Source organism: Oncorhynchus gorbuscha, linkage group LG02, assembly GCF_021184085.1.
Source record: "Oncorhynchus gorbuscha isolate QuinsamMale2020 ecotype Even-year linkage group LG02, OgorEven_v1.0, whole genome shotgun sequence".
Lineage (NCBI taxonomy): Eukaryota > Metazoa > Chordata > Actinopteri > Salmoniformes > Salmonidae > Oncorhynchus > Oncorhynchus gorbuscha.
In genome coordinates this window covers 108,361,862-108,388,789 of record NC_060174.1, presented here as the reverse complement: position 1 = coordinate 108,388,789, position 26,928 = coordinate 108,361,862, and the positions used below count along the sequence as shown (strand labels likewise).

At 42.6% G+C, this 26,928-nt stretch overlaps 1 protein-coding gene across 1 annotated transcript in view; it reads right to left on the bottom strand.

Moving 5' to 3' along the window:
- Nucleotides 1–26,928, bottom strand: part of LOC123995215 (relaxin receptor 2-like) — a 188,982-nt gene that overhangs the window by 24,381 nt on the left and 137,673 nt on the right. Inside the window, exons 13-15 of the mRNA XM_046298650.1 lie at nt 19,861–19,932; nt 16,016–16,087; nt 4,348–4,577 (exon numbers count right to left, since the gene is read on the bottom strand). Coding sequence (XP_046154606.1) covers nt 4,348–4,577; nt 16,016–16,087; nt 19,861–19,932 — 374 coding nt within the window. The remainder of the gene's footprint in view (nt 1–4,347; nt 4,578–16,015; nt 16,088–19,860; nt 19,933–26,928) is intronic.

Genomic DNA, 26,928 nt, shown 5'->3' with positions numbered 1-26,928 from the left:
GATTTCCCCCCAGGTCAGTGGAGACCCACGGGACCTCCAGAACCAGCTGGTCCAGAGAGCGGTTTTGAATATGTCTTGACCTCCAGAACAGCCAGACCAGAGAGTACGTGAGCAGAGTTCGGGTGGGGGCTACAAAAACTAGCCAACGCTGAGCCCTTCTGCAAGTCAGAGCCGACAGAACTATACAAAATGCGCTGATGTTCTGAAAAATTGTCCCTAGTGATGAAGGACAGACTGACTCTAAAGGTTATAAAACAGAGGCTGCAGCTGTAGATTGTATTTTCAAATCAGGCTCCATTCAACGAGCAGACAAGAGGTTACTCAGGGTCTTTATTACGAGACCTAGAGGACAACAGGAACTTGGTTTTAGTAGCATTTAGCTATTTAGTTTAATTAATCAGTAAGCCATTTTTTAAATTGAGTCTAAACAATGCTCAAGGATATGTGCTAGGCCAGTTACGACCCTCTATAGCAGGACCTCTAAACTATCTACTTCCCTCTGCAGCAGGACCTCTATACAATCTACTACCCTCTATAGTAGGACCTCTAAACTATCTACTACCCTCTGTAGCAGGACCTCTACACCATCTACTCCCCTCTGTAGCAGGACCTCTACACTATCTACTACCCTCTGCAGCAGGACCTCTACACTATCTACTACCCTCTGCAGCAGGATCTATGCACTATCTACTACCCTCTGCAGCAGGACCTCTACACTATCTACTACCCTCTGCAGTGCCTTGCGGTCAGATGTCAAGCAGTTGCCATACCAGGCGGTGATGCAGCCAGTCAAGATGCTCTCGACGGTGCAGCTGTATTACCTTTTGATGATCTGAGGACCCATGCCTAATTTTTCTGAGGGGGAAAAGGTTTTGTCGTGCCCTCTTCACGACTGTTTTGGTGTGTTTGGACCATGATAGATCGTTGGTGATCCTGGACACAGAGAAACTTAAAGCTCTCGACTTGCTCCACTACGGCCCCGTCGAACGTAATGACGATGTTGGGAGTCGTGCGCTGCCAGGGAGTCGTGGGTGAACAGGGAACAAGTCTGTAGGTGGCTGGTGATGGAGATCTGGAAGGACAAAGCACGCACCCCTGAGGGTCCTCAGTGTTGAGGGTCAGCGTGGTGGAGCGGGTGGTTGCATACCTTCACCACCTGGGGTCGGGCCCATTAGGACGTTCAAGGATCCAGTTGCAGAGGTAGGGGTTTATTCCCAGGGTCCTTCGCTTAGTGATGAGCTTGAAGGGCACTATGGTGTTGAACGCCGAGCTGTAGTAAATGAACAGCATTGTCACCTAGGTGTTCCTTTTGTCCAGGTGGGAAAGGGCAGTGTGGAGTGCGATTGAGATTGCGTCATCTGTGGATCTGTTGGGGATTGGAGTGGGTCTGGAATGAGGGTGTTAATGTGAGCCTATCAAAGTTTTTCATGGAACAGATGTGCCACGGGGTGCAACTCATTTATGCAGCTCGTCAACATCCTGGTAATCCATCTGGCCCTGCGACCTAGTGAACGTTAACCTGTTTAAAGGTCTTACTCACATCGGCTATGGACAGTGTGATAACATAGTCGTCTGGGAAAGCCGGTGCTCTCATGTACGGTTCAGTATTGCTTGCCACAAAGAGAGCATAGAAGGAATGTATCTCGTCTGGTAAGCTCATGTCACCGGGCAGCTCGCTTTTGGGTTTCCCTTTATAATCCATGATAGTTTGCAAGCCCTGCCACATCACAAGAAAGAGAGAGCCCTGCCACATCACAAGAAAGAGAGAGCCCTGCCACATCACAAGAAAGAGAGAGCCCTGTCACATCACAAGAAAGAGAGAGCCCTGTCACATCACAAGAAAGAGAGAGCCCTGCCACATCACAAGAAAGAGAGAGCCCTGTCACATCACAAGAAAGAGAGAGCCCTGCCACATCACAAGAAAGAGAGAGCCCTGTCACATCACAAGAAAGAGAGAGCCCTGTCACATCACAAGAAAGAGAGAGCCCTGCCACATCACAAGAAAGAGAGAGCCCTGTCACATCACAAGAAAGAGAGAGCCCTGCCACATCAGAAGAAAGAGAGAGCCCTGTCACATGACAAGAAAGAGAGAGCCCTGTCACATCACAAGAAAGAGAGAGCCCTGTCACATCACAAGAAAGAGAGAGCCCTGCCACATCACAAGAAAGAGAGAGCCCTGCCACATCACAAGAAAGAGAGAGCCCTGTCACATCACAAGAAAGAGAGAGCCCTGTCACATCACAAGAAAGAGAGAGCCCTGTCACATCACAAGAAAGAGAGAGCCCTGTCACATCACAAGAAAGAGAGAGCCCTGTCACATCACAAGAAAGAGAGAGCCCTGCCACATCACAAGAAAGAGAGAGCCCTGTCACATCACAAGAAAGAGAGAGCCCTGCCACATCACAAGAAAGAGAGAGCCCTGTCACATCACAAGAAAGAGAGAGCCCTGCCACATCAGAAGAAAGAGAGAGCCCTGCCACATCACAAGAAAGAGAGAGCCCTGTCACATCAGAAGAAAGAGAGAGCCCTGTCACATGACAAGAAAGAGAGAGCCCTGTCACATCGAAAGAGAGAGCCCTGTCACATCACAAGATAGAGAGAGCCCTGTCACATGACAAGAAATAGAGAGCCCTGTCACATCACAAGAAAGAGAGAGCCCTGCCACATCAGAAGAAAGAGAGAGCCCTGTCACATGACAAGAAAGAGAGAGCCCTGTCACATGACAAGAAAGAGAGAGCCCTGTCACATCGAAAGAGAGAGCCCTGTCACATCACAAGATAGAGAGAGCCCTGTCACATCACAAGAAAGAGAGAGCCCTGCCACATCACAAGAAAGAGAGAGCCCTGTCACATCACAAGAAAGAGAGAGCCCTGCCACATCAGAAGAAAGAGAGAGCCCTGTCACATGACAAGAAAGAGAGAGCCCTGTCACATCACAAGATAGAGAGAGCCCTGTCACATCACAAGAAAGAGAGAGCCCTGCCACATCAGAAGAAAGAGAGAGCCCTGTCACATGACAAGAAAGAGAGAGCCCTGTCACACCTGGTAGAGAGTGTACTGATAGAGACCTGGTAGAGACCTGGTAGAGAATGTACTGGTAGAGACCTGGTAGAGAATGTACTGGTTGAGACCTGGTAGAGAGTGTACTGGTAGAGACTAGGTAGAGAATGTACTGGTAGAGACCTGGTAGAGACCTGGTAGAGAATGTACTGGTAGAGAATGTACTGGTAGAGACCTGGTAGAGAATGTACTGGTAGAGACCTGGTAGAGAATGTACTGGTAGAGACCTGGTAGATAATGTACTGGTAGAGACCTGGTAGAGAATGTACTGGTAGAGACCTGGTAGAGAGTGTACTGGTAGAGACCTGGTAGAGAATGTACTGGTAGAGACCTGGTAGAGAATGTACTGGTAGAGACCTGGTAGAGACCTGGTAGAGACCTGGTAGAGAATGTACTGGTAGAGACCTGGTAGAGACCTGGTAGAGAATGTACTGGTAGAGACCTGGTAGAGAATGTACTGGTAGAGACCTGGTAGAGACCTGGTAGAGAATGTACTGGTAGAGACCTGGTAGAGACCTGGTAGAGAATGTACTGGTAGAGACCTGGTAGAGAGTGTACTGGTAGAGACCTGGTAGAGAATGTACTGGTAGAGACCTGGTAGAATGTACTGGTAGAGACCTGGTAGAGAATGTACTGGTAGAGACCTGGTAGAGAATGTACTGGTAGAGACCTGGTAGAATGTACTGGTAGAGACCTGGTAGAGATTGTACTGGTAGAGACCTGGTAGAGAGTGTACTGGTAGAGACCTGGTAGAGAATGTACTGGTAGAGACCTGGTAGAGACCTGGTCGAGAATGTACTGGTAGAGACCTGGTAGAGAATGTACTGATAGAGACCTGGTAGAGAATGTACTGATAGAGACCTGGTCGAGACCTGGTAGAGAGTGTACTGGTAGAGACCTGGTAGAGAATGTACTGATAGAGACCTGGTAGAGAATGTACTGATAGAGACCTGGTAGAGAATGTACTGGTAGAGACCTGGTCGAGAGTTCCAGAACGAGAACAAAAGCAGATAGTAGATTGTTGTGATAGAAGAGAGAGTTAAGAGAGAAAATAGGAGAGGGGAAAATAGGCTGCTACCGGTCCCCAAGAAAACAAAGAGAAGAAGAGAGGAGAGGAAGGTGGTATGAGAGATGAAGGGGTAATGAATGACAGATGAGTAACAGCAGTTTGTTGTGACAGCAGGTCCAGAGAGAGAGAGAGATAGAAAGAGAGAGATAGAAAGAGAGAGAGTCCGTGTGTGTGTGTGTGTGTGTGTGTATGCATCTATAAACAGTACATATAACTCACAGCAGAGGACTTTGATGCAGGCGGCGTGCAGGTTGTTCTCCGCTCTGATCAGGGATCTCATCCCGATGACGAAGAGGTTCCCGAAGCATGTGATGAAGGCCATGACCCACACAGAGACCCTGAGCACCACGTTGGCTAACAGGTCCTCGAAGGAAGAGATACCGTCCGTGTTGGGCTTACACGTTCTCACGTGGGGCGCATAGGAACAGTATTGGAAGGTCTTGAAGTAGCTACGGAGAGGAGAGGAAGGGGTGGGGGATAGGAGGAGAGGAGAGGAAGGGTTGGGGGATAGGAGGAGAGGAGAGGAAGGGTTGGGGGATAGGAGGAGAGGAGAGGAAGGGTTGGGGGATAGGAGGAGAGGAGAGGAAGGGGTGGGGGATAGGAGGAGAGGAGAGGAAGGGGTGGGGGATAGGAGGAGAGGAGAGGAAGGGTTGGGGGATAGGAGGAGAGGAGAGGAAGGGGTGGGGATAGGAGGAGAGGAGAGGAAGGGTTGGGGGATAAGAGGAGAGGAGAAGAAGGGGTGGGGGATAGGAGGAGAGGAGAGGAAGGGGTGGGGATAGGAGGAGAGGAAGGAAGGGTGGGGATAAGAGGAGAGGAGAGGAAGGGATGGGGATAGGAGGAGAGGAGAGGAAGGGATGGGGATAGGAGGAGAGGAGAGGAGAGGAAGGGGTGGGGGATAGGAGGAGAGGAGAGGAAGGGGGGGGGGGATAGGAGGAGAGGAGAGGAAGGGGTGGGGATAGGAGGAGAGGAGAGGAAGGGGTGGGGATAGGAGGAGAGAGAGGAAGGGGTGGGGATAGGAGGAGAGAGAGGAAGGGGTGGGGATAGGAGGAGAGGAGAGGAAGGGGTGGGGATAGGAGGAGAGGAGAGGAAGGGGTGGGGATAGGAGGAGAAGAGAAGGTGGGGTGGGGGATAAGAGGAGAGGAAGGAAAGGGGATAAGAGAGGAAGGGGTGGGGATAGGAGGAGAGCAGAGGAGAGGAGAGGAGACGAGACGAGGTGAGGAGAGGAGAGATTATTGCTTCTCTCACTCACTCTCTCTTTCCTTTTCTTTCCTCTGTGTGTTGTCAGATGTTTCATGAGTAACTGAGCTGTAGTTTGGATAATGGAAACTGCAAAATGTGATATACAGGACATATAGTATAGAATGTGATGAACATGTAGTATCGAATGTGATGTACATATAGTATAGAATGTGATGTACAGGACATATAGTATAGAATGTGATGTACAGGACATATAGTATAGAATGTGATGTACAGGACATATAGTATAGAATGTGATGTACAGGACATATAGTATCGAATGTGATGTACAGGACATATAGTATAGAATGTGATGTACAGGACATATAGTATAGAATGTGATGTACAGGACATATAGTATAGAATGTGATATACAGGACATATAGTATAGAATGTGATATACAGGACATATAGTATAGAATGTGATGAACATATAGTATAGAATGTGATATACAGGACATATAGTATAGAATGTGATGAACATATAGTATAGAATGTGATATACAGGACATATAGTATAGAATGTGATATACAGGACATATAGTATAGAATGTGATATACAGGACATATAGTATAGAATGTGATGAACATATAGTATAGAATGTGATATACAGGACATATAGTATAGAATGTGATATACAGGACATATAGTATAGAATGTGATGAACATATAGTATAGAATGTGATGTACAGGACATATAGTATAGAATGTGATGTACAGGACATATAGTATAGAATGTGATATACAGGACATATAGTATAGAATGTGATGAACATATAGTATAGAATGTGATGAACATATAGTATAGAATGTGATATACAGGACATATAGTATAGAATGTGATGAACATATAGTATAGAATGTGATGAACATATGGTATAGAATGTGATATACAGGACATATAGTATAGAATGTGATGAACATATAGTATAGAATGTGATATACAGGACATATAGTATAGAATGTGATGAACATATAGTATAGAATGTGATGAACATATGGTATAGAATGTGATATACAGGACATATAGTATAGAATGTGATGTACAGGACATATAGTATAGAATGTGATATACAGGACATATAGTATAGAATGTGATATACAGGACATATAGTATAGAATGTGATGTACAGGACATATAGTATAGAATGTGATATACAGGACATATAGTATAGAATGTGATGAACATATAGTATAGAATGTGACATACAGGACATATAGTATAGAATGTGATGAACATATAGTATAGAATGTGATGTACAGGACATATAGTATAGAATGTGATGTACAGGACATATAGTATAGAATGTGATGTACAGTACATATAGTATAGAATGTGATATACAGGACATATAGTATAGAATGTGATGAACAGGACATATAGTATAGAATGTGATGAACATATAGTATAGAATGTGATGTACAGGACATATAGTATAGAATGTGATATACAGGACATATAGTATAGAATGTGATGAACATATAGTATAGAATGTGATGTACAGGACATATAGTATAGAATGTGATATACAGGACATATAGTATAGAATGTGATGAACATATAGTATAGAATGTGATATACAGGACATATACTATAGAATGTGATGTACAGGACATATAGTATAGAATGTGATGAACATATAGTATAGAATGTGATATACAGGACATATAGTATAGAATGTGATATACAGGACATATAGTATAGAATGTGATGTACAGGACATATAGTATAGAATGTGATATACAGGACATATAGTATAGAATGTGATATACAGGACATATAGTATAGAATGTGATGAACATATAGTATAGAATGTGATATACAGGACATATAGTATAGAATGTGATGTACAGGACATGTATAGAATGATGAACATATAGTATAGAATGTGATATACAGGACATATAGTATAGAATGTGATGAACATATGGTATAGAATGTGATATACAGGACATATAGTATAGAATGTGATGTACAGGACATATAGTATAGAATGTGATGAACATATGGTATAGAATGTGATATACAGGACATATAGTATAGAATGTGATATACAGGACATATAGTATAGAATGTGATGAACATATAGTATAGAATGTGATATACAGGACATATAGTATAGAATGTGATGTACAGGACATATAGTATAGAATGTGATATACAGGACATATAGTATAGAATGTGATATACAGGACATATAGTATAGAATGTGATGATATAGGACATATAGTATAGAATGTGATATACAGGACATATAGTATAGAATGTGATGAACATATAGTATAGAATGTGATGTACAGGACATATAGTATAGAATGTGATATACAGGACATATAGTATAGAATGTGATATACAGGACATATAGTATAGAATGTGATGAACATATAGTATAGAATGTGATGTACAGGACATATAGTATAGAATGTGATGATATAGTATAGAATGTGATATACAGGACATATAGTATAGAATGTGATGTACAGGACATATAGTATAGAATGTGATGTACAGGACATATAGTATAGAATGTGATGAACATACAGGACATATAGTATAGAATGTGATATACAGGACATATAGTATAGAATGTGATGAACATATAGTATAGAATGTGATGTACAGGACATATAGTATAGAATGTGATGTACAGGACATATAGTATAGAATGTGATATACAGGACATATAGTATAGAATGTGATATACAGGACATATAGTATAGAATGTGATGAACATATGTATAGAATGTGATGAACATATGATAGAATGTGATATACAGGACATATAGTATAGAATGTGATGTACAGGACATATAGTATAGAATGTGATGACAGGACATATAGTATAGAATGTGATATACAGGACATATAGTATAGAATGTGATATACAGGACATATAGTATAGAATGTGATGTACAGGACATATAGTATAGAATGTGATATACAGGACATATAGTATAGAATGTGATGAACATATAGTATAGAATGTGATGAACATATAGTATAGAATGTGATGTACAGGACATATAGTATAGAATGTGATGTACAGGACATATAGTATAGAATGTGATGTACAGTACATATAGTATAGAATGTGATATACAGGACATATACTATAGAATGTGATATACAGGACATATAGTATAGAATGTGATGAACATATAGTATAGAATGTGATGTACAGGACATATAGTATAGAATGTGATATACAGGACATATAGTATAGAATGTGATGAACATATAGTATAGAATGTGATATACAGGACATATAGTATAGAATGTGATATACAGGACATATAGTATAGAATGTGATGAACATATAGTATAGAATGTGATATACAGGACATATAGTATAGAATGTGATGTACAGGACATATAGTATAGAATGTGATGAACATATAGTATAGAATGTGATATACAGGACATATAGTATAGAATGTGATATACAGGACATATAGTATAGAATGTGATGTACAGGACATATAGTATAGAATGTGATATACAGGACATATAGTATAGAATGTGATATACAGGACATATAGTATAGAATGTGATGAACATATAGTATAGAATGTGATATACAGGACATATAGTATAGAATGTGATGTACAGGACATATAGTATAGAATGTGATGAACATATACTATAGAATGTGATATACAGGACATATAGTATAGAATGTGATGAACATATGGTATAGGACATATAGTATAGAATGTGATGTACAGGACATATAGTATAGAATGTGATGAACATATGGTATAGAATGTGATATACAGGACATATAGTATAGAATGTGATATACAGGACATATAGTATAGAATGTGATATACAGGACATATAGTATAGAATGTGATATACAGGACATATAGTATAGAATGTGATGTACAGGACATATAGTATAGAATGTGATATACAGGACATATAGTATAGAATGTGATATACAGGACATATAGTATAGAATGTGATGACATATAGTATAGAATGTGATGTACAGGACATATAGTATAGAATGTGATGTACAGGACATATAGTATAGAATGTGATATACAGGACATATAGTATAGAATGTGATGAACATATAGTATAGAATGTGATGTACAGGACATATAGTATAGAATGTGATATACAGGACATATAGTATAGAATGTGATGTACAGGACATATAGTATAGAATGTGATGACAGGACATATAGTATAGAATGTGATATACAGGACATATAGTATAGAATGTGATGAACATATAGTATAGAATGTGATAACATATAGTATAGAATGTGATGTACAGGACATATAGTATAGAATGTGATGTACAGGACATATAGTATAGAATGTGATGAACATATGGTATAGAATGTGATATACAGGACATATAGTATAGAATGTGATGGACATATAGTATAGAATGTGATGAACATATAGTATAGAATGTGATGACAGGACATATGTATAGAATGTGATATACAGGACATATAGTATAGAATGTGATGAACAGGACATATAGTATAGAATGTGATGAACATATAGTATAGAATGTGATGAACATATAGTATAGAATGTGATGTACAGGACATATAGTATAGAATGTGATATACAGGACATATAGTATAGAATGTGATATACAGGACATATAGTATAGAATGTGATATACAGGACATATAGTATAGAATGTGATATACAGGACATATAGTATAGAATGTGATATACAGGACATATAGTATAGAATGTGATGAACATATAGTATAGAATGTGATGTACAGGACATATAGTATAGAATGTGATATACAGGACATATAGTATAGAATGTGATATACAGGACATATAGTATAGAATGTGATATACAGGACATATAGTATAGAATGTGATGAACATATACTATAGAATGTGATATACAGGACATATAGTATAGAATGTGATGAACATATGGTATAGAATGTGATATACAGGACATATAGTATAGAATGTGATGTACAGGACATATAGTATAGAATGTGATGAACATATGGTATAGAATGTGATATACAGGACATATAGTATAGAATGTGATGTACAGGACATATAGTATAGAATGTGATATACAGGACATATAGTATAGAATGTGATATACAGGACATATAGTATAGAATGTGATATACAGGACATATAGTATAGAATGATATACAGGACATATAGTATAGAATGTACAGGACATATAGTATAGAATGTGATGAACATATAGTATAGAATGTGATGTACAGGACATATAGTATAGAATGTGATGTACAGGACATATAGTATAGAATGTGATATACAGGACATATAGTATGAATGTGATATACAGGACATATAGTATAGAATGTGATGTACAGGACATATAGTATAGAATGTGATGAACATATGGACATATAGTATAGAATGTGATATACAGGACATATAGTATAGAATGTGATGAACATATAGTATAGAATGTGATGTACAGGACATATAGTATAGAATGTGATGTACAGGACATATAGTATAGAATGTGATATACAGGACATATAGTATAGAATGTGATGAACATATAGTATAGAATGTGATGTACAGGACATATAGTATAGAATGTGATATACAGGACATATAGTATAGAATGTGATATACAGGACATATAGTATAGAATGTGATGTACAGGACATATAGTATAGAATGTGATGTACAGGACATATAGTATAGAATGTGATATACAGGACATATAGTATAGAATGTGATGAACATATAGTATAGAATATATACAGGACATATAGTATAGATGTGATATACAGGACATATAGTATAGAATGTGATGAACAGGACATATAGTATAGAATGTGATGAACATATGGTATAGAATGTGATATACAGGACATATAGTATAGAATGTGATATACAGGACATATAGTATAGAATGTGATATACAGGACATATAGTATAGAATATAGAATATAGTGATGTATGAACAGGACATATAGTATAGAATGTGATATACAGGACATATAGTATAGAATGTGATATACAGGACATATAGTATAGAATGTGATATACAGGACATATAGTATAGAATGTGATATACAGGACATATAGTATAGAATGTGATGAACAGGACATATAGTATAGAATGTGATATACAGGACATATAGTATAGAATGTGATGTACAGGACATATAGTATAGAATGTGAATGTATAGAATGTGATATACAGGACATATAGTATAGAATGTGATGAACATATAGTATAGAATGTGATATACAGGACATATAGTATAGAATGTGATATACAGGACATATAGTATAGAATGTGATATACAGGACATATAGTATAGAATGTGATGTACAGGACATATAGTATAGAATGTGATGTACAGGACATATAGTATAGAATGTGATATACAGGACATATAGTATAGAATGTATAGTATAGAATGTGATATACAGGACATATAGTATAGAATGTGATGAACAGGACATATAGTATAGAATGTGATATACAGGACATATAGTATAGAATGTGATATACAGGACATATAGTATAGAATGTGATGAACATATGGTATAGAATGTGATATACAGGACATATAGTATAGAATGTGATGTACAGGACATATAGTATAGAATGTGATATACAGGACATATAGAATGTGATGTATAGAATGTGATATACAGGACATATAGTATAGAATGTGATGTACAGGACATATAGTATAGAATGTGATGAACATATAGTATAGAATGTGATGACAGGACATATAGTATAGAATGTGATGAACATATAGTATAGAATGTGATGTACAGGACATATAGTATAGAATGTGATACAGGACATATAGTATAGAATGTGATGTACAGGACATATAGTATAGAATGTGATATACAGGACATATAGTATAGAATGTGATATACAGGACATATAGTATAGAATGTGAATGTGATATAGTATAGAATGGATGAACATATAGTATAGAATGTGATGTACAGGACATATAGTATAGAATGTGATGTACAGGACATATAGTATAGAATGTGATATACAGGACATATAGTATAGAATGTATAGAATGTGTATAGAACATATACAGGACATATAGTATAGAATGTGATATACAGGACATATAGTATAGAATGTGATGTACAGGACATATAGTATAGAATGTGATGTACAGGACATATAGTATAGAATGTGATATACAGGACATATAGTATAGAATGTGATGTACAGGACATATAGTATAGAATGTGATATACAGGACATATAGTATAGAATGTGATATACAGGACATATAGTATAGAATGTGATATACAGGACATATAGTATAGAATGTGATATACAGGACATATAGTATAGAATGTGATGAACATATAGTATAGAATGTGATGTACAGGACATATAGTATAGAATGTGATATACAGGACATATAGTATAGAATGTGATATACAGGACATATAGTATAGAATGTGATATACAGGACATATAGTATAGAATGTGATGAACAGAATGTGATATACAGGACATATAGTATAGAATGTGATGAACATATGGTATAGAATGTGATATACAGGACATATAGTATAGAATGTGATGTACAGGACATATAGTATAGAATGTGATGAACATATGGTATAGAATGTGATATACAGGACATATAGTATAGAATGTGATGTACAGGACATATAGTATAGAATGTGATGCACAGACATATAGTATAGAATGTGATATACAGGACATATAGTATAGAATGTGATATACAGGACATATAGTATAGAATGTGATATACAGGACATATAGTATAGAATGTGATATACAGGACATATAGTATAGAATGTGATGAACATATAGTATAGAATGTGATGTACAGGACATATAGTATAGAATGTGATGTACAGGACATATAGTATAGAATGTGATATACAGGACATATAGTATAGAATGTGATATACAGGACATATAGTATAGAATGTGATGTACAGGACATATAGTATAGAATGTGATGAACATATGGTATAGAATGTGATATACAGGACATATAGTATAGAATGTGATATACAGGACATATAGTATAGAATGTGATGAACATATAGTATAGAATGTGATGTACAGGACATATAGTATAGAATGTGATGTACAGGACATATAGTATAGAATGTGATATACAGGACATATAGTATAGAATGTGATGAACATATAGTATAGAATGTGATGTACAGGACATATAGTATAGAATGTGATATACAGGACATATAGTATAGAATGTGATATACAGGACATATAGTATAGAATGTGATGTACAGGACATATAGTATAGAATGTGATGTACAGGACATATAGTATAGAATGTGATATACAGGACATATAGTATAGAATGTGATGAACATATAGTATAGAATGTGATATACAGGACATATAGTATAGAATGTGATATACAGGACATATAGTATAGAATGTGATGAACAGGACATATAGTATAGAATGTGATGAACATATGGTATAGAATGTGATATACAGGACATATAGTATAGAATGTGATATACAGGACATATAGTATAGAATGTGATGAACATATGGTATAGAATGTGATATACAGGACATATAGTATAGAATGTGATATACAGGACATATAGTATAGAATGTGATGAACAGGACATATAGTATAGAATGTGATATACAGGACATATAGTATAGAATATACAGGACATATAGTATAATATATACAGGACATATAGTATAGAATGTGATATACAGGACATATAGTATAGAATGTGATGAACAGGACATATAGTATAGAATGTGATATACAGGACATATAGTATAGAATGTGATATACAGGACATATAGTATAGAATGTGATATACAGGACATATAGTATAGAATGTGATATACAGGACATATAGTATAGAATGTGATGAACATATGGTATAGAATGTGATATACAGGACATATAGTATAGAATGTGATATACAGGACATATAGTATAGAATGTGATATACAGGACATATAGTATAGAATGTGATGTACAGGACATATAGTATAGAATGTGATGTACAGGACATATAGTATAGAATGTGATATACAGGACATATAGTATAGAATGTGATGAACATATAGTATAGAATGTGATATACAGGACATATAGTATAGAATGTGATGTACAGGACATATAGTATAGAATGTGATATACAGGACATATAGTATAGAATGTGATATACAGGACATATAGTATAGAATGTGATGAACATATGGTATAGAATGTGATATACAGGACATATAGTATAGAATGTGATGTACAGGACATATAGTATAGAATGTGATATACAGGACATATAGTATAGAATGTGATGAACATATAGTATAGAATGTGATGTACAGGACATATAGTATAGAATGTGATGAACATATAGTATAGAATGTGATGTACAGGACATATAGTATAGAATGTGATGAACATATAGTATAGAATGTGATGTACAGGACATATAGTATAGAATGTGATGAACATATAGTATAGAATGTGATGTACAGGACATATAGTATAGAATGTGATGTACAGGACATATAGTATAGAATGTGATGTACAGGACATATAGTATAGAATGTGATATACAGGACATATAGTATAGAATGTGATATACAGGACATATAGTATAGAATGTGATATACAGGACATATAGTATAGAATGTGATGAACATATAGTATAGAATGTGATGTACAGGACATATAGTATAGAATGTGATGTACAGGACATATAGTATAGAATGTGATGTACAGGACATATAGTATAGAATGTGATATACAGGACATATAGTATAGAATGTGATATACAGGACATATAGTATAGAATGTGATGTACAGGACATATAGTATAGAATGTGATGTACAGGACATATAGTATAGAATGTGATGTACAGGACATATAGTATAGAATGTGATATACAGGACATATAGTATAGAATGTGATATACAGGACATATAGTATAGAATGTGATATACAGGACATATAGTATAGAATGTGATGTACAGGACATATAGTATAGAATGTGATGAACATATAGTATAGAATGTGATGAACATATAGTATAGAATGTGATATACAGGACATATAGTATAGAATGTGATATACAGGACATATAGTATAGAATGTGATATACAGGACATATAGTATAGAATGTGATATACAGGACATATAGTATAGAATGTGATGAACATATAGTATAGAATGTGATGAACATATAGTATAGAATGTGATATACAGGACATATAGTATAGAATGTGATGAACATATAGTATAGAATGTGATATACAGGACATATAGTATAGAATGTGATATAGAGGACATATAGTATAGAATGTGATGTACAGGACATATAGTATAGAATGTGATATACAGGACATATAGTATAGAATGTGATATACAGGACATATAGTATAGAATGTGATATACAGGACATATAGTATAGAATGTGATGAACATATAGTATAGAATGTGATATACAGGACATATAGTATAGAATGTGATATACAGGACATATAGTATAGAATGTGATATACAGGACATATAGTATAGAATGTGATATACAGGACATGTAGTATAGAATGTGATATACAGGACATATAGTATAGAATGTGATGAACATATGGTATAGAATGTGAATGTGTACATACATGTGTGAGAGGTTTCCCATGGGTAGAAACATCTTGGTCTGGATGTTTGGAATCTCAATACCCTCCAGACCCCTACAGAAAAGACAACACCGGTTATTAAGTTGAGTTGATTTACTAGTCCAATGCTCTTACCACTAGGCTATCCTGCCGCCCCACTACATGGTACATGTAGCGTGCTGTAGTGGTAGGTAATGGTAGTGTACGGTACTGGTAGGTAATGGCCTGGTAGGTAATGGTAGTGTACGGTACTGGTAGGGAATGGTTGTGTACGGTAATAGTAGGAATGTACTGGTAGGTAATGGTCGTTAATGTACTGGTAGGTAATGTACTGGTATGTTCTGGTAGTGTATGGTACTGGTAGGTAATGTACTGGTAGGTAATGGCCTGGTAGGTAATTGTAGTGTACTGTACTGTACTGGTAGGTAATGGTAGTGTACTGTACTGGTAGGTAATGGCCTGGTAGGTAATGGTAGTGTACTGTACTGTACTGGTATGTTCTGTTAGTGTACGGTACTGGTAGGTAATGGTAGTGTACGGTACTGGTAGGTAATGGTAGTGTACGGTACTGGTAGGTAATGGTAGTGTATGGTACTGGTAGGTAATGGTAGTGTACTGTACTGGTAGGTAATGGTAGTGTACTGTACTGTACTGGTAGGTAATGGTAGTGTAATGTACTGGTAGGTAATGGTAGTGTACTATACTGGTATGTTCTGGTAGTGTACTGTACTGGTAGGTAATGGTAGTGCACGGTACTGGTAGGTAATGGTAGTGTACGGTAATAGTAGGAATGTACTGGTAGGTAATGGTCGTTAATGTACTGGTAGGTAATGGTAGTGTAATGTACTGGTAGGTAATGGCCTGGTAGGTAATGGTAGTGTACTGTACTGTACTGGTATGTTCTGTTAGTGTACGGTACTGGTAGGTAATGGTAGTGTACGGTACTGGTAGGTAATGGTAGTGTACGGTACTGGTAGGTAATGGTAGTGTATGGTACTGGTAGGTAATGGTAGTGTACTGTACTGGTAGGTAATGGTAGTGTACTGTACTGTACTGGTAGGTAATGGTAGTGTACGGTACTGGTAGGTAATGGTAGTGTACGGTACTGGTAGGTAATGGTAGTGTATGGTACTGGTAGGTAATGGTAGTGTACTGTACTGGTAGGTAATGGTAGTGTACTGTACTGTACTGGTAGGTAATGGTAGTGTAATGTACTGGTAGGTAATGGTAGTGTACTATACTGGTATGTTCTGGTAGTGTACTGTACTGGTAGGTAATGGTAGTGCACGGTACTGGTAGGTAATGGTAGTGTACGGTAATAGTAGGAATGTACTGGTAGGTAATGGTCGTTAATGTACTGGTAGGTAATGGTAGTGTAATGTACTGGTAGTGTACTGTACTGGTAGTGTACTGTACTGGTATGTTCTGGTAGTGTACTGTACTGGTAGGTAATGGTAGTGTACTGTACTGGTAGGTAATGGTAGTGTCCTGGTAGTGTACGGTACTGGTAGGTAATGGTAGTGTACTGTACTGGTAGGTAATGGTAGTGTACTGTACTGGTAGGTAATGGTAGTGTCCTGGTAGTGTACTGTACTGGTAGGTAATGGTAGTGTACTGTACTGGTAGGTAATGGTAGTGTACGGTACTGGTAGGTAATGGTAGTGTACGGTACTGGTAGGTAATGGTAGTGTACGGTACTGGTAGGTAATGGTAGTGTACTGTACTGGTAGGTAATGGTAGTGTACTGTACTGGTAGGTAATGGTAGTGTACTGTACTGGTATGTTCTGGTAGTGTACGGTATTGGTAGGTAATGACCTGGTAGGTAATGGTAGTGTACTGTACTGTACTGGTAGGTAATGGTAGTGTACTGTACTGGTAGGTAATGGTAGTGTACTATACTGGTATGTTCTGGTAGTGTACTGTACTGGTAGGTAATGGTAGTGTACGGTACTGGTAGGTAATGGTAGTGTACGGTAATAGTAGGAATGTACTGGTAGGTAATGGTCGTTAATGTACTGGTAGGTAATGGTAGTGTAATGTACTGGTAGTGTACTGTACTGGTAGTGTACTGTACTGGTAGTGTACTGTACTGGTATGTTCTGGTAGTGTACTGTACTGGTAGGTAATGGTAGTGTACTGTACTGGTAGGTAATGGTAGTGTCCTGGTAGTGTACGGTACTGGTAGGTAATGGTAGTGTACTGTACTGGTAGGTAATGGTAGTGTACTGTACTGGTAGGTAATGGTAGTGTCCTGGTAGTGTACTGTACTGGTAGGTAATGGTAGTGTACTGTACTGGTAGGTAATGGTAGTGTACTGTACTGGTAGGTAATTGTAGTGTACTGTACTGGTAGGTAATGGTAGTGTACTGTACTGGTAGGTAATGGTAGTGTCCTGGTAGTGTACTGTACTGGTAGGTAATGTACTGGTAGGTAATGGCCTGGTAGGTAATTGTAGTGTACTGTACTGGTAGGTAATGGTAGTGTACTGCTAGTGTACGCTAATGGTAGTGTACTGTACTAGTAGGTAATGTACTGGCAGGTAATGTTAGGTAATGGTAGTGTACGGTACTGGTAGGTAATGGTTGTGTACTGTACTGGTAGGTAATGTACTGGTAGTGTACTGTACTGGTATGTTCTGGTAGTGTACAGTAATGGTAGTGTACGGTACTGGTAGGTAATGGTAGTGTACTGTACTGGTAGGTAATGGTAGTGTACGGTACTGGTAGGTAATGGTAGGTAATGTACTGGTAGGTGATGGTAGTGTACTATGCTGGTAGGTACTGGTAGTGTACTGTACTGGTAGGTAATGTACTGGTAAGTAATGGTAGTGTACGGTACTGGTATGCAATGTATGGTAGGAAATGGTAGTGTACGGTAATATTAAGAATGTACTGGTAGGTAATGGTAGTGTACGGTACTGGTAGTGTACTGTACTGGTAGGAAATGGTAGTGTACGGTAATAGTAGGAATGTACTGGTAGGTAATGGTCGTTAATGTACTGGTATGTTCTGTTAGTGTACTGTACTGGTAGGTAGTGGTAGTGTACTGTACTGGTATGTTCTGTTAGTGTACTGTACTGGTAGGTAATGGTAGTGTACGGTACTGGTAGGTAATGTACTGGTAGGTAATGGCCTGGTAGGTAATGGTAGGTACTGCTAATGTACGGTACTGGTAGGTAATGGTAGGTACTGTACTGGTAGGTAATGGTAGTGTACTGTACTGGTAGGTAATGGTAGGTACTGCTAGTGTACGGTACTGGTATGTGCCGATAGTGTACTTTACTGGTAGGTAATGTACTGGTAGGTAATGGTAGTGTACTGTACTGGTAGGTAATGTACTGGTAGGTGCTGATAGTGTACTGTACTGGTAGGTAATGTACTGGTAGGTAATGGTAGTGTCCTGGTAGGTAATGGTAGGTACTGCTAGTGTACGGTACTGGTAGGTAATGGTAGTGTACGGTAATAGTAGGAATGTACTGGTAGGTAATGGTAGGTAATGTACTGGTAGGTAATGGTACTGTACTGTACTGTCCTGGTAGGTAATGGTGGTGTACTATGCTGGCAGGTAATGGTAGTGTACTGTACTGTACTGGTAGGTAATTGTAGTGTACTATGCTGGTAGGTAATGTACTGGTAGTTAATGGTAGTGTACTGTACTGGTAGGTAATGATAGTGTCCTGGTAGGTAATGATAGTGTACTGTACTGGTAGGTACTGGTAGTGTACTGTACTGGTAGGTGATGTTCTGGTAGGTGATGGTATTGTACTGTACTGGTAGGTCATGTACTGGTAGGTACTGGTAGTGTACTGTACTGATATGCTAGGCTATACGGTATGTGTTTTACTCACAGGGACTGGAGCTGGGTCAGGTCGTCAAAGTGACCCGGGTAGATGTGGAACAAAGGATTATGGGATATGTTCCTGTGACAACACGTAAGAAACAAGTAAACAAGTGATTCTGTCTGACAAGCAAAAAGACAGACCTGTATGGTTTTCCCTGGCTGTGAGAATGAAACTAACTGACTGTTATTTTCTCAGCAGAGGAGAAGGCTCTGCATGGCTAGTGAAGAAAATGTTACCAGGGCTGGTGGAGAAAATGTTACCAGGGCTAGTGGAGAAGATGTTACCAGGGCTAGTGGAGAAGATGTTACCAGGGCTAGTGGAGAAGATGTTGTCAGGGCAACTGGAGAAGATGTTGCCAGAGCAACTGGAGAAGATGTTGCCAGGGCTAGTGGAGAAGATGTTACCAGGGCTAGTGGAGAAGATGTTACCAGGGCTACTGGAGAAGATGATGCCAGGGCTAGTGGAGAAGATGTTACCAGGGCTAGTGAAGAAAATGTTACCAGGGCTGGTGGAGAAGATGTTACCAGGGCTAGTGGAGAAGATGTTGCCAGGGCTAATGGAGAATATGCTGCCAGGGCTAATGGAGAAGATGTTGCCAGGGCTAATGGAGAAGATGTTGCCAGGGCTACTGGAGAAGATGTTGCCAGGGCTAGTGGAGAAGATGTTGCCAGGGCTAGTGGAGAAGATGTTTCCAGGGCTAGTGGAGAAGATGTTGCCAGGGCTAGTGGAGAAGATGTTGCCAGGGCTAGTGGAGAAGATGTTGCCAGGGCTAGTGGAGAAGATGTTACCAGGGCTACTGGAGAAGATTTTGCCAGGGCTGGTGGAGAAGATGTTGCCGGGGATACTGGAGAAGATGTTGCCAGGGCTAGTGGAGAAGATGTTACCAGGGCTACTGGAGAAGATGATGCCAGGGCTAGTGGAGAAGATGTTACCAGGGCTACTGGAGAAGATGATGCCAGGGCTAGTGGAGAAGATGATGCCAGGGCTAGTGAAGAAAATGTTACCAGAGCTGGTGGAGAAGATGTTACCAGGGCTAGTGGAGAAGATGTTGCCAGGGCTAATGGAGAATATGCTGCCAGGGCTAATGGAGAATATGCTGCCAGGGCTAATGGAGAAGATGTTGCCAGGGCTAGTGGAGATGATGTTGCCAGGGCTAGTGGAGAAGATGTTACCAGGGCTAGTGGAGAAGATGTTGCCAGGGCTAGTGGAGAAGATGTTGCCAGGGCTAGTGGAGAAGATGTTGCCAGGGCTAGTGGAGAAGATGTTGCCAGGGCTAGTGGAGAAGATGTTGCCAGGGCTAGTGGAGAAGATGTTGCCAGGGCTAGTGGAGAAGATGTTACCAGGGCTAGTGGAGAAGATGTTGTCAGGGCTAATGGAGAAATGTTGCCAGGGCTAATGGAGAAGATGTTGCCAGGGCTAGTGGAGAAGATGTTACCAGTGCTAGTGGAGAAGATGTTGCCAGGGCTAGTGGAGAAGATGTTGCCAGGGCTAGTGGAGAAGATGTTGCCAGGGCTAGTGGAGAAGATGTTACCAGGGCTAGTGGAGAAGATGTTACCAGGGCTAGTGGAGAAGATGTTGCCAGGGCTAGTAGAGAAGATGTTACCAGGGCTAGTGGAGAAGATGTTGCCAGGGCTAGTGGAGAAGATGTTGTCAGGGCTAATGGAGAAATGTTGCCAGGGCTAATGGAGAAGATGTTGCCAGGGCTAGTGGAGAAGATGTTACCAGTGCTAGTGGAGAAGATGTTGCCAGGGCTAGTGGAGAAGATGTTGCCAGGGCTAGTGGAGAAGATGTTGCCAGGGCTAGTGGAGAAGATGTTACCAGGGCTAGTGGAGAAGATGTTACCAGGGCTAGTGGAGAAGATGTTGCCAGGGCTAGTAGAGAAGATGTTACCAGGGCTAGTGGAGAAGATGTTGCCAGGGCTGGTGGAGAAGATGTTGCCAGGGCTACTGGAGAAGATGTTGCCAGGGCTAGTGGAGAAGATGTTGCCAGGGCTAGTGGAGAAGATGTTGCCAGGGCTAGTGGAGAAGATGTTGCCAGGGATAGTGGAGAAGATGTTGCCAGGGCTAATGGAGAAGATGTTGCCAGGGCTAGTGGAGAAGATGTTACCAGTGCTAGTGGAGAAGATGTTGCCAGGGCTAGTGAAGAAGATGTTACCAGGGCTAGTGGAGAAGGTGTTGCCAGGGCTGGTGGAGAAGATGTTGCCAGGGATACTGGAGAAGATGTTGCCAGGGCTAGTGGAGAAGATGTTACCAGGGCTAGTGGAGAAGATGTTGCCAGGGCTAGTGGAGAAGATGTTGCCAGGGCTAGTGGAGAAGATGTTGCCAGGGCTAGTGGAGGAGATGTTGCCAGGGCTAGTGGAGAAGATGTTACCAGGGCTAGTGGAGAAGATGTTGCCAGGGCTGGTGGAGAAGATGTTACCAGAGCTAGTGGAGAAGATGTTACCAGGGCTGGTGGAGAAGATGTTACCAGGGCTAGTGAGAAGATGTTGCCAGGGAGGGGGGGGGAAGATGTTGCCAGGGCTGGTGGAGATGATGTTGCCAGGGCTGGTGGAGAAGATGTTACCAGGGCTAGTGGAGAAGATGTTACCAGGGCTAGTGGAGAAGATGTTGCCAGGGAGGGGGGGGAGATGTTGCCAGGGAAGATGTTACCAGGGCTGGTGGAGAAGATGTTACCAGGGCTAGTGGAGAAGATGTTGCCAGGGCTAGTGGAGAAGGTGTTGCCAGGGCTGGTGGAGAAGATGTTGCCAGGGATACTGGAGAAGATGTTGCCAGGGCTAGTGGAGAAGATGTTACCAGGGCTAGTGGAGAAGATGTTGCCAGGGCTAGTGGAGAAGATGTTGCCAGGGCTAGTGGAGAAGATGTTGCCAGGGCTAGTGGAGAGATGTTGCCAGGGCTAGTGGAGAAGATGTTACCAGGGCTAGTGGAGAAGATGTTGCCAGGGCTAGTGGAGAAGATGTTGCCAGGGCTAGTGGAGAAGATGTTACCAGTGCTAGTGGAGAAGATGTTGCCAGGGCTAGTGGAGAAGATGTTACCAGGGCTAGTGGAGAAGATGTTGCCAGGGCTAGTGGAGAAGATGTTGCCAGGGCTAGTGGAGAAGATGTTGCCAGGGCTAGTGGAGAAGATGTTGCCAGGGATAGTGGAGAAGATGTTGCCAGGGCTAATGGAGAAGATGTTGCCAGGGCTAGTGGAGAAGATGTTACCAGGGCTAGTGGAGAAGGTGTTGCCAGGGCTGGTGGAGAAGATGTTGCCAGGGATACTGGAGAAGATGTTGCCAGGGCTAGTGGAGAAGATGTTACCAGGGCTAGTGGAGAAGATGTTGCCAGGGCTAGTGGAGAAGATGTTGCCAGGGCTAGTGGAGAAGATGTTGCCAGGGCTAGTGGAGGAGATGTTGCCAGGGCTAGTGGAGAAGATGTTACCAGGGCTAGTGGAGAAGATGTTGCCAGGGCTGGTGGAGAAGATGTTACCAGAGCTAGTGGAGAAGATGTTACCAGGGCTGGTGGAGAAGATGTTACCAGGGCTAGTAGAGAAGATGTTGCCAGGGAGGGGGGGGGAAGATGTTGCCAGGGCTGGTGGAGATGATGTTGCCAGGGCTGGTGGAGAAGATGTTACCAGGGCTAGTGGAGAAGATGTTACCAGGGCTAGTGGAGAAGATGTTGCCAGGGAGGGGGGGGGGAGATGTTGCCAGGGAGGGGGGGGGGAGATGTTACCAGGGCTGGTGGAGAAGATGTTACCAGGGCTAGTGGAGAAGATGTTACCAGGGCTAGTGGAGAAGGTGTTGCCAGGGCTGGTGGAGAAGATGTTGCCAGGGATACTGGAGAAGATGTTGCCAGGGCTAGTGGAGAAGATGTTACCAGGGCTAGTGGAGAAGATGTTGCCAGGGCTAGTGGAGAAGATGTTGCCAGGGCTAGTGGAGAAGATGTTGCCAGGGCTAGTGGAGAAGATGTTGCCAGGGCTAGTGGAGAAGATGTTACCAGGGCTAGTGGAGAAGATGTTGCCAGGGCTAGTGGAGAAGATGTTGCCAGGGCTAGTGGAGAAGATGTTACCAGTGCTAGTGGAGAAGATGTTGCCAGGGCTAGTGGAGAAGATGTTACCAGGGCTAGTGGAGAAGATGTTGCCAGGGCTAGTGGAGAAGATGTTGCCAGGGCTAGTGGAGAAGATGTTGCCAGGGCTAGTGGAGAAGATGTTGCCAGGGATAGTGGAGAAGATGTTGCCAGGGCTAATGGAGAAGATGTTGCCAGGGCTAGTGGAGAAGATGTTACCAGTGCTAGTGGAGAAGATGTTGCCAGGGCTAGTGAAGAAGATGTTACCAGGGCTAGTGGAGAAGGTGTTGCCAGGGCTGGTGGAGAAGATGTTGCCAGGGATACTGGAGAAGATGTTGCCAGGGCTAGTGGAGAAGATGTTACCAGGGCTAGTGGAGAAGATGTTGCCAGGGCTAGTGGAGAAGATGTTGCCAGGGCTAGTGGAGAAGATGTTGCCAGGGCTAGTGGAGAAGATGTTGCCAGGGCTAGTGGAGAAGATGTTACCAGGGCTAATGGAGAAGATGTTGCCAGGGCTAGTGGAGAAGATGTTGCCAGGGCTAGTGGAGAAGATGTTGCCAGGGCTAGTGGAGGAGATGTTGCCAGGGCTAGTGGAGGAGATGTTGCCAGGGCTAGTGGAGAAGATGTTACCAGGGCTAGTGGAGAAGATGTTGCCAGGGAGGGGGGGGGAAGATGTTGCCAGGGCTGGTGGAGATGATGTTGCCAGGGCTGGTGGAGAAGATGTTACCAGGGCTAGTGGAGAAGATGTTGCCAGGGAGGGGGGGGGAAGATGTTGCCAGGGCTGGTGGAGATGATGTTGCCAGGGCTGGTGGAGAAGATGTTACCAGGGCTAGTGGAGAAGATGTTACCAGGGCTAGTGGAGAAGATGTTGCCAGGGAGGGGGGAGATGTTGCCAGGGAGGGGGGGGGAGATGTTACCAGGGCTGGTGGAGAAGATGTTACCAGGGCTAGTGGAGAAGATGTTGCCAGGGAGAAGGGGGGAAGATGTTGCCAGGGATGGGGGAGAGATGTTACCAGGGCTAGTGGAGAAGATGTTGCCAGGGAGAAGGGGGGAAGATGTTGCCAGGGCTAGTGGAGAAGATGTTGCCAGGGAGAAGGGGGGAAGATGTTGCCAGGGAGGGGGTGGTGGTCCTTCTGTAGCTCAGTTGGTAGAGCATGGTGCTTGTAACGCCAGGGTAGTAGGTTCGATCCCCGGGACCACCCATACGTAGAATGTATGCACACATGACTGTAAGTCGCTTTGGATAAAAGCGTCTGCTAAATGGCATATATAGGGGGGGGGGTGATGTTACCAGGGCTGGTGGAGAAGATGTTACCAGGGCTAGTGGAGAAGATGTTGCCAGGGAGAAGGGGGGGAAGATGTTGCCAGGGCTGGTGGAGAAGGTGTTGCCAGGGCTGTACTTGCATCCCGTCTCCCAGTGTCTGTGGTTACGGAACCGTTACAGAATGCAGACACTGCAAATGGAAGCATCAGGGAGTTTTGTCCTTTTCTTCCTTTTTTTCTTTTTTTGTTGGTGACGTTGAGTTCGGGTGTCGCTGTCGGGGATGCCTCAGCTGGCTCGTCAGGCTTCTATGCCTCAGCTGGCTCGTCAGGCTTCTATGCCTCAGCTGGCTCGTCAGGCTTCTATGCCTCAGCTGGCTCGTCAGGCTTCTATGCCTCAGCTGGCTCGCCAGGCTTCTATGCCTCAGCTGGCTCGCCAGGCTTCTATGCCTCAGCTGGCTCGTCAGGCTTCTATGCCTCACTTTGCTCGTCAGGCTTCTATGCCTCAGCTGGCTCGTCAGGCTTCTATGCCTCAGCTGGCTCGTCAGGCTTCTATGCCTCAGCTGGCTCGTCAGGCTTCTATGCCTCAGCTGGCTCGTCAGGCTTCTATGCCTCAGCTGGCTCGTCAGGCTTCTATGCCTCAGCTGGCCATGCTTCGGACGGCTCGCCAGGCACTCACGACAAGCCTCGGACTGCTCGCCAGGCACCCACGCCATGCCTGGGACCGCTCGCCAGGCTCCCACGCCATGCCTGGGACCGCTCGCCAGGCTCCCACGCCATGCCTGCCCGGCTCCCACGCCATGCCTCGCTCCGGATTCCACGCCATGCCTCGCTCCGGATTCCACGCCATGCCTCGCTCCGGATTCCACGCCATGCCTGCCCGGCTCCCACACCATGCCTCGCTCCGGATTCCACGCCATGCCTTGCTCCGGCTCCAACGCCATGCCTCGCTCCGGCTCCCACGCCAATCCTCGCTCTTGTACCTACGCCATGCCTCGTCCGGATCCCATGCCATGCCCCGCCTCAGCCCGGCAGGCTCCCTCGACTCGCCTCTGCCTGCCAGGCACCCTCGCCGCGCCTCAGTCCGCCAGCCACCCTCGCCGCGCTTCAGCCCGCCAGGCTCCCTCGCCTCGCCTCAGCCCGCCAGGCTCCCTCGCCTCGCCTCAGCCCGCCAGGCTCCCTCGCCTCGCCTCAGCCCGCCAAGCTCCCTCGCCAGGCTCCCTCGCCCGGCTCTCCAGGCTCCCTCGCCTCGGCCGGGTCTCTTGGCTCCCTCGCCAATCCTCGCTCTGGCTCCTACGCCATGCCTCGGCCGGCTCCCACGCCATGCTTCAGATGGCTCGCCAGGCACCCACGCCTCGCCCGGGACCTTTTCCCCAGGCTCCCTCGCCTCACCCGGGACCTTCTCCCCAGGCTCCCTCGTCTCGCCCAGCTCCCGAGGCTCCCTCGCCTCACTGGGACCTTCTCCCCAGGCTCCCTCTCCTCGCCCGGGACCTTCTCCCCAGGCTCCCTCGCCTCACCCGGGACCTTCTCCCCAGGCTCCCTCGCCTCGCCCGGACCTTCTCCCCAGGCTCCCTCGCCTCACCCAGGACCTTCTCCCCAGGCTCCCTCGCCTCACCCGGGACCTTCTCCCCAGGCTCCCTCGCCTCGCTCGGCTCCCCAGGCTCCCACGCCTCGCCCGGGACCTTCTCCACAGGCTCCCTCGCTTCGCCCGGCTCGCCAGGCTCCCACGCCTGTATCGCTTTTCCAGTCTTTGATGTCCAACAATGTATTTATGAGCG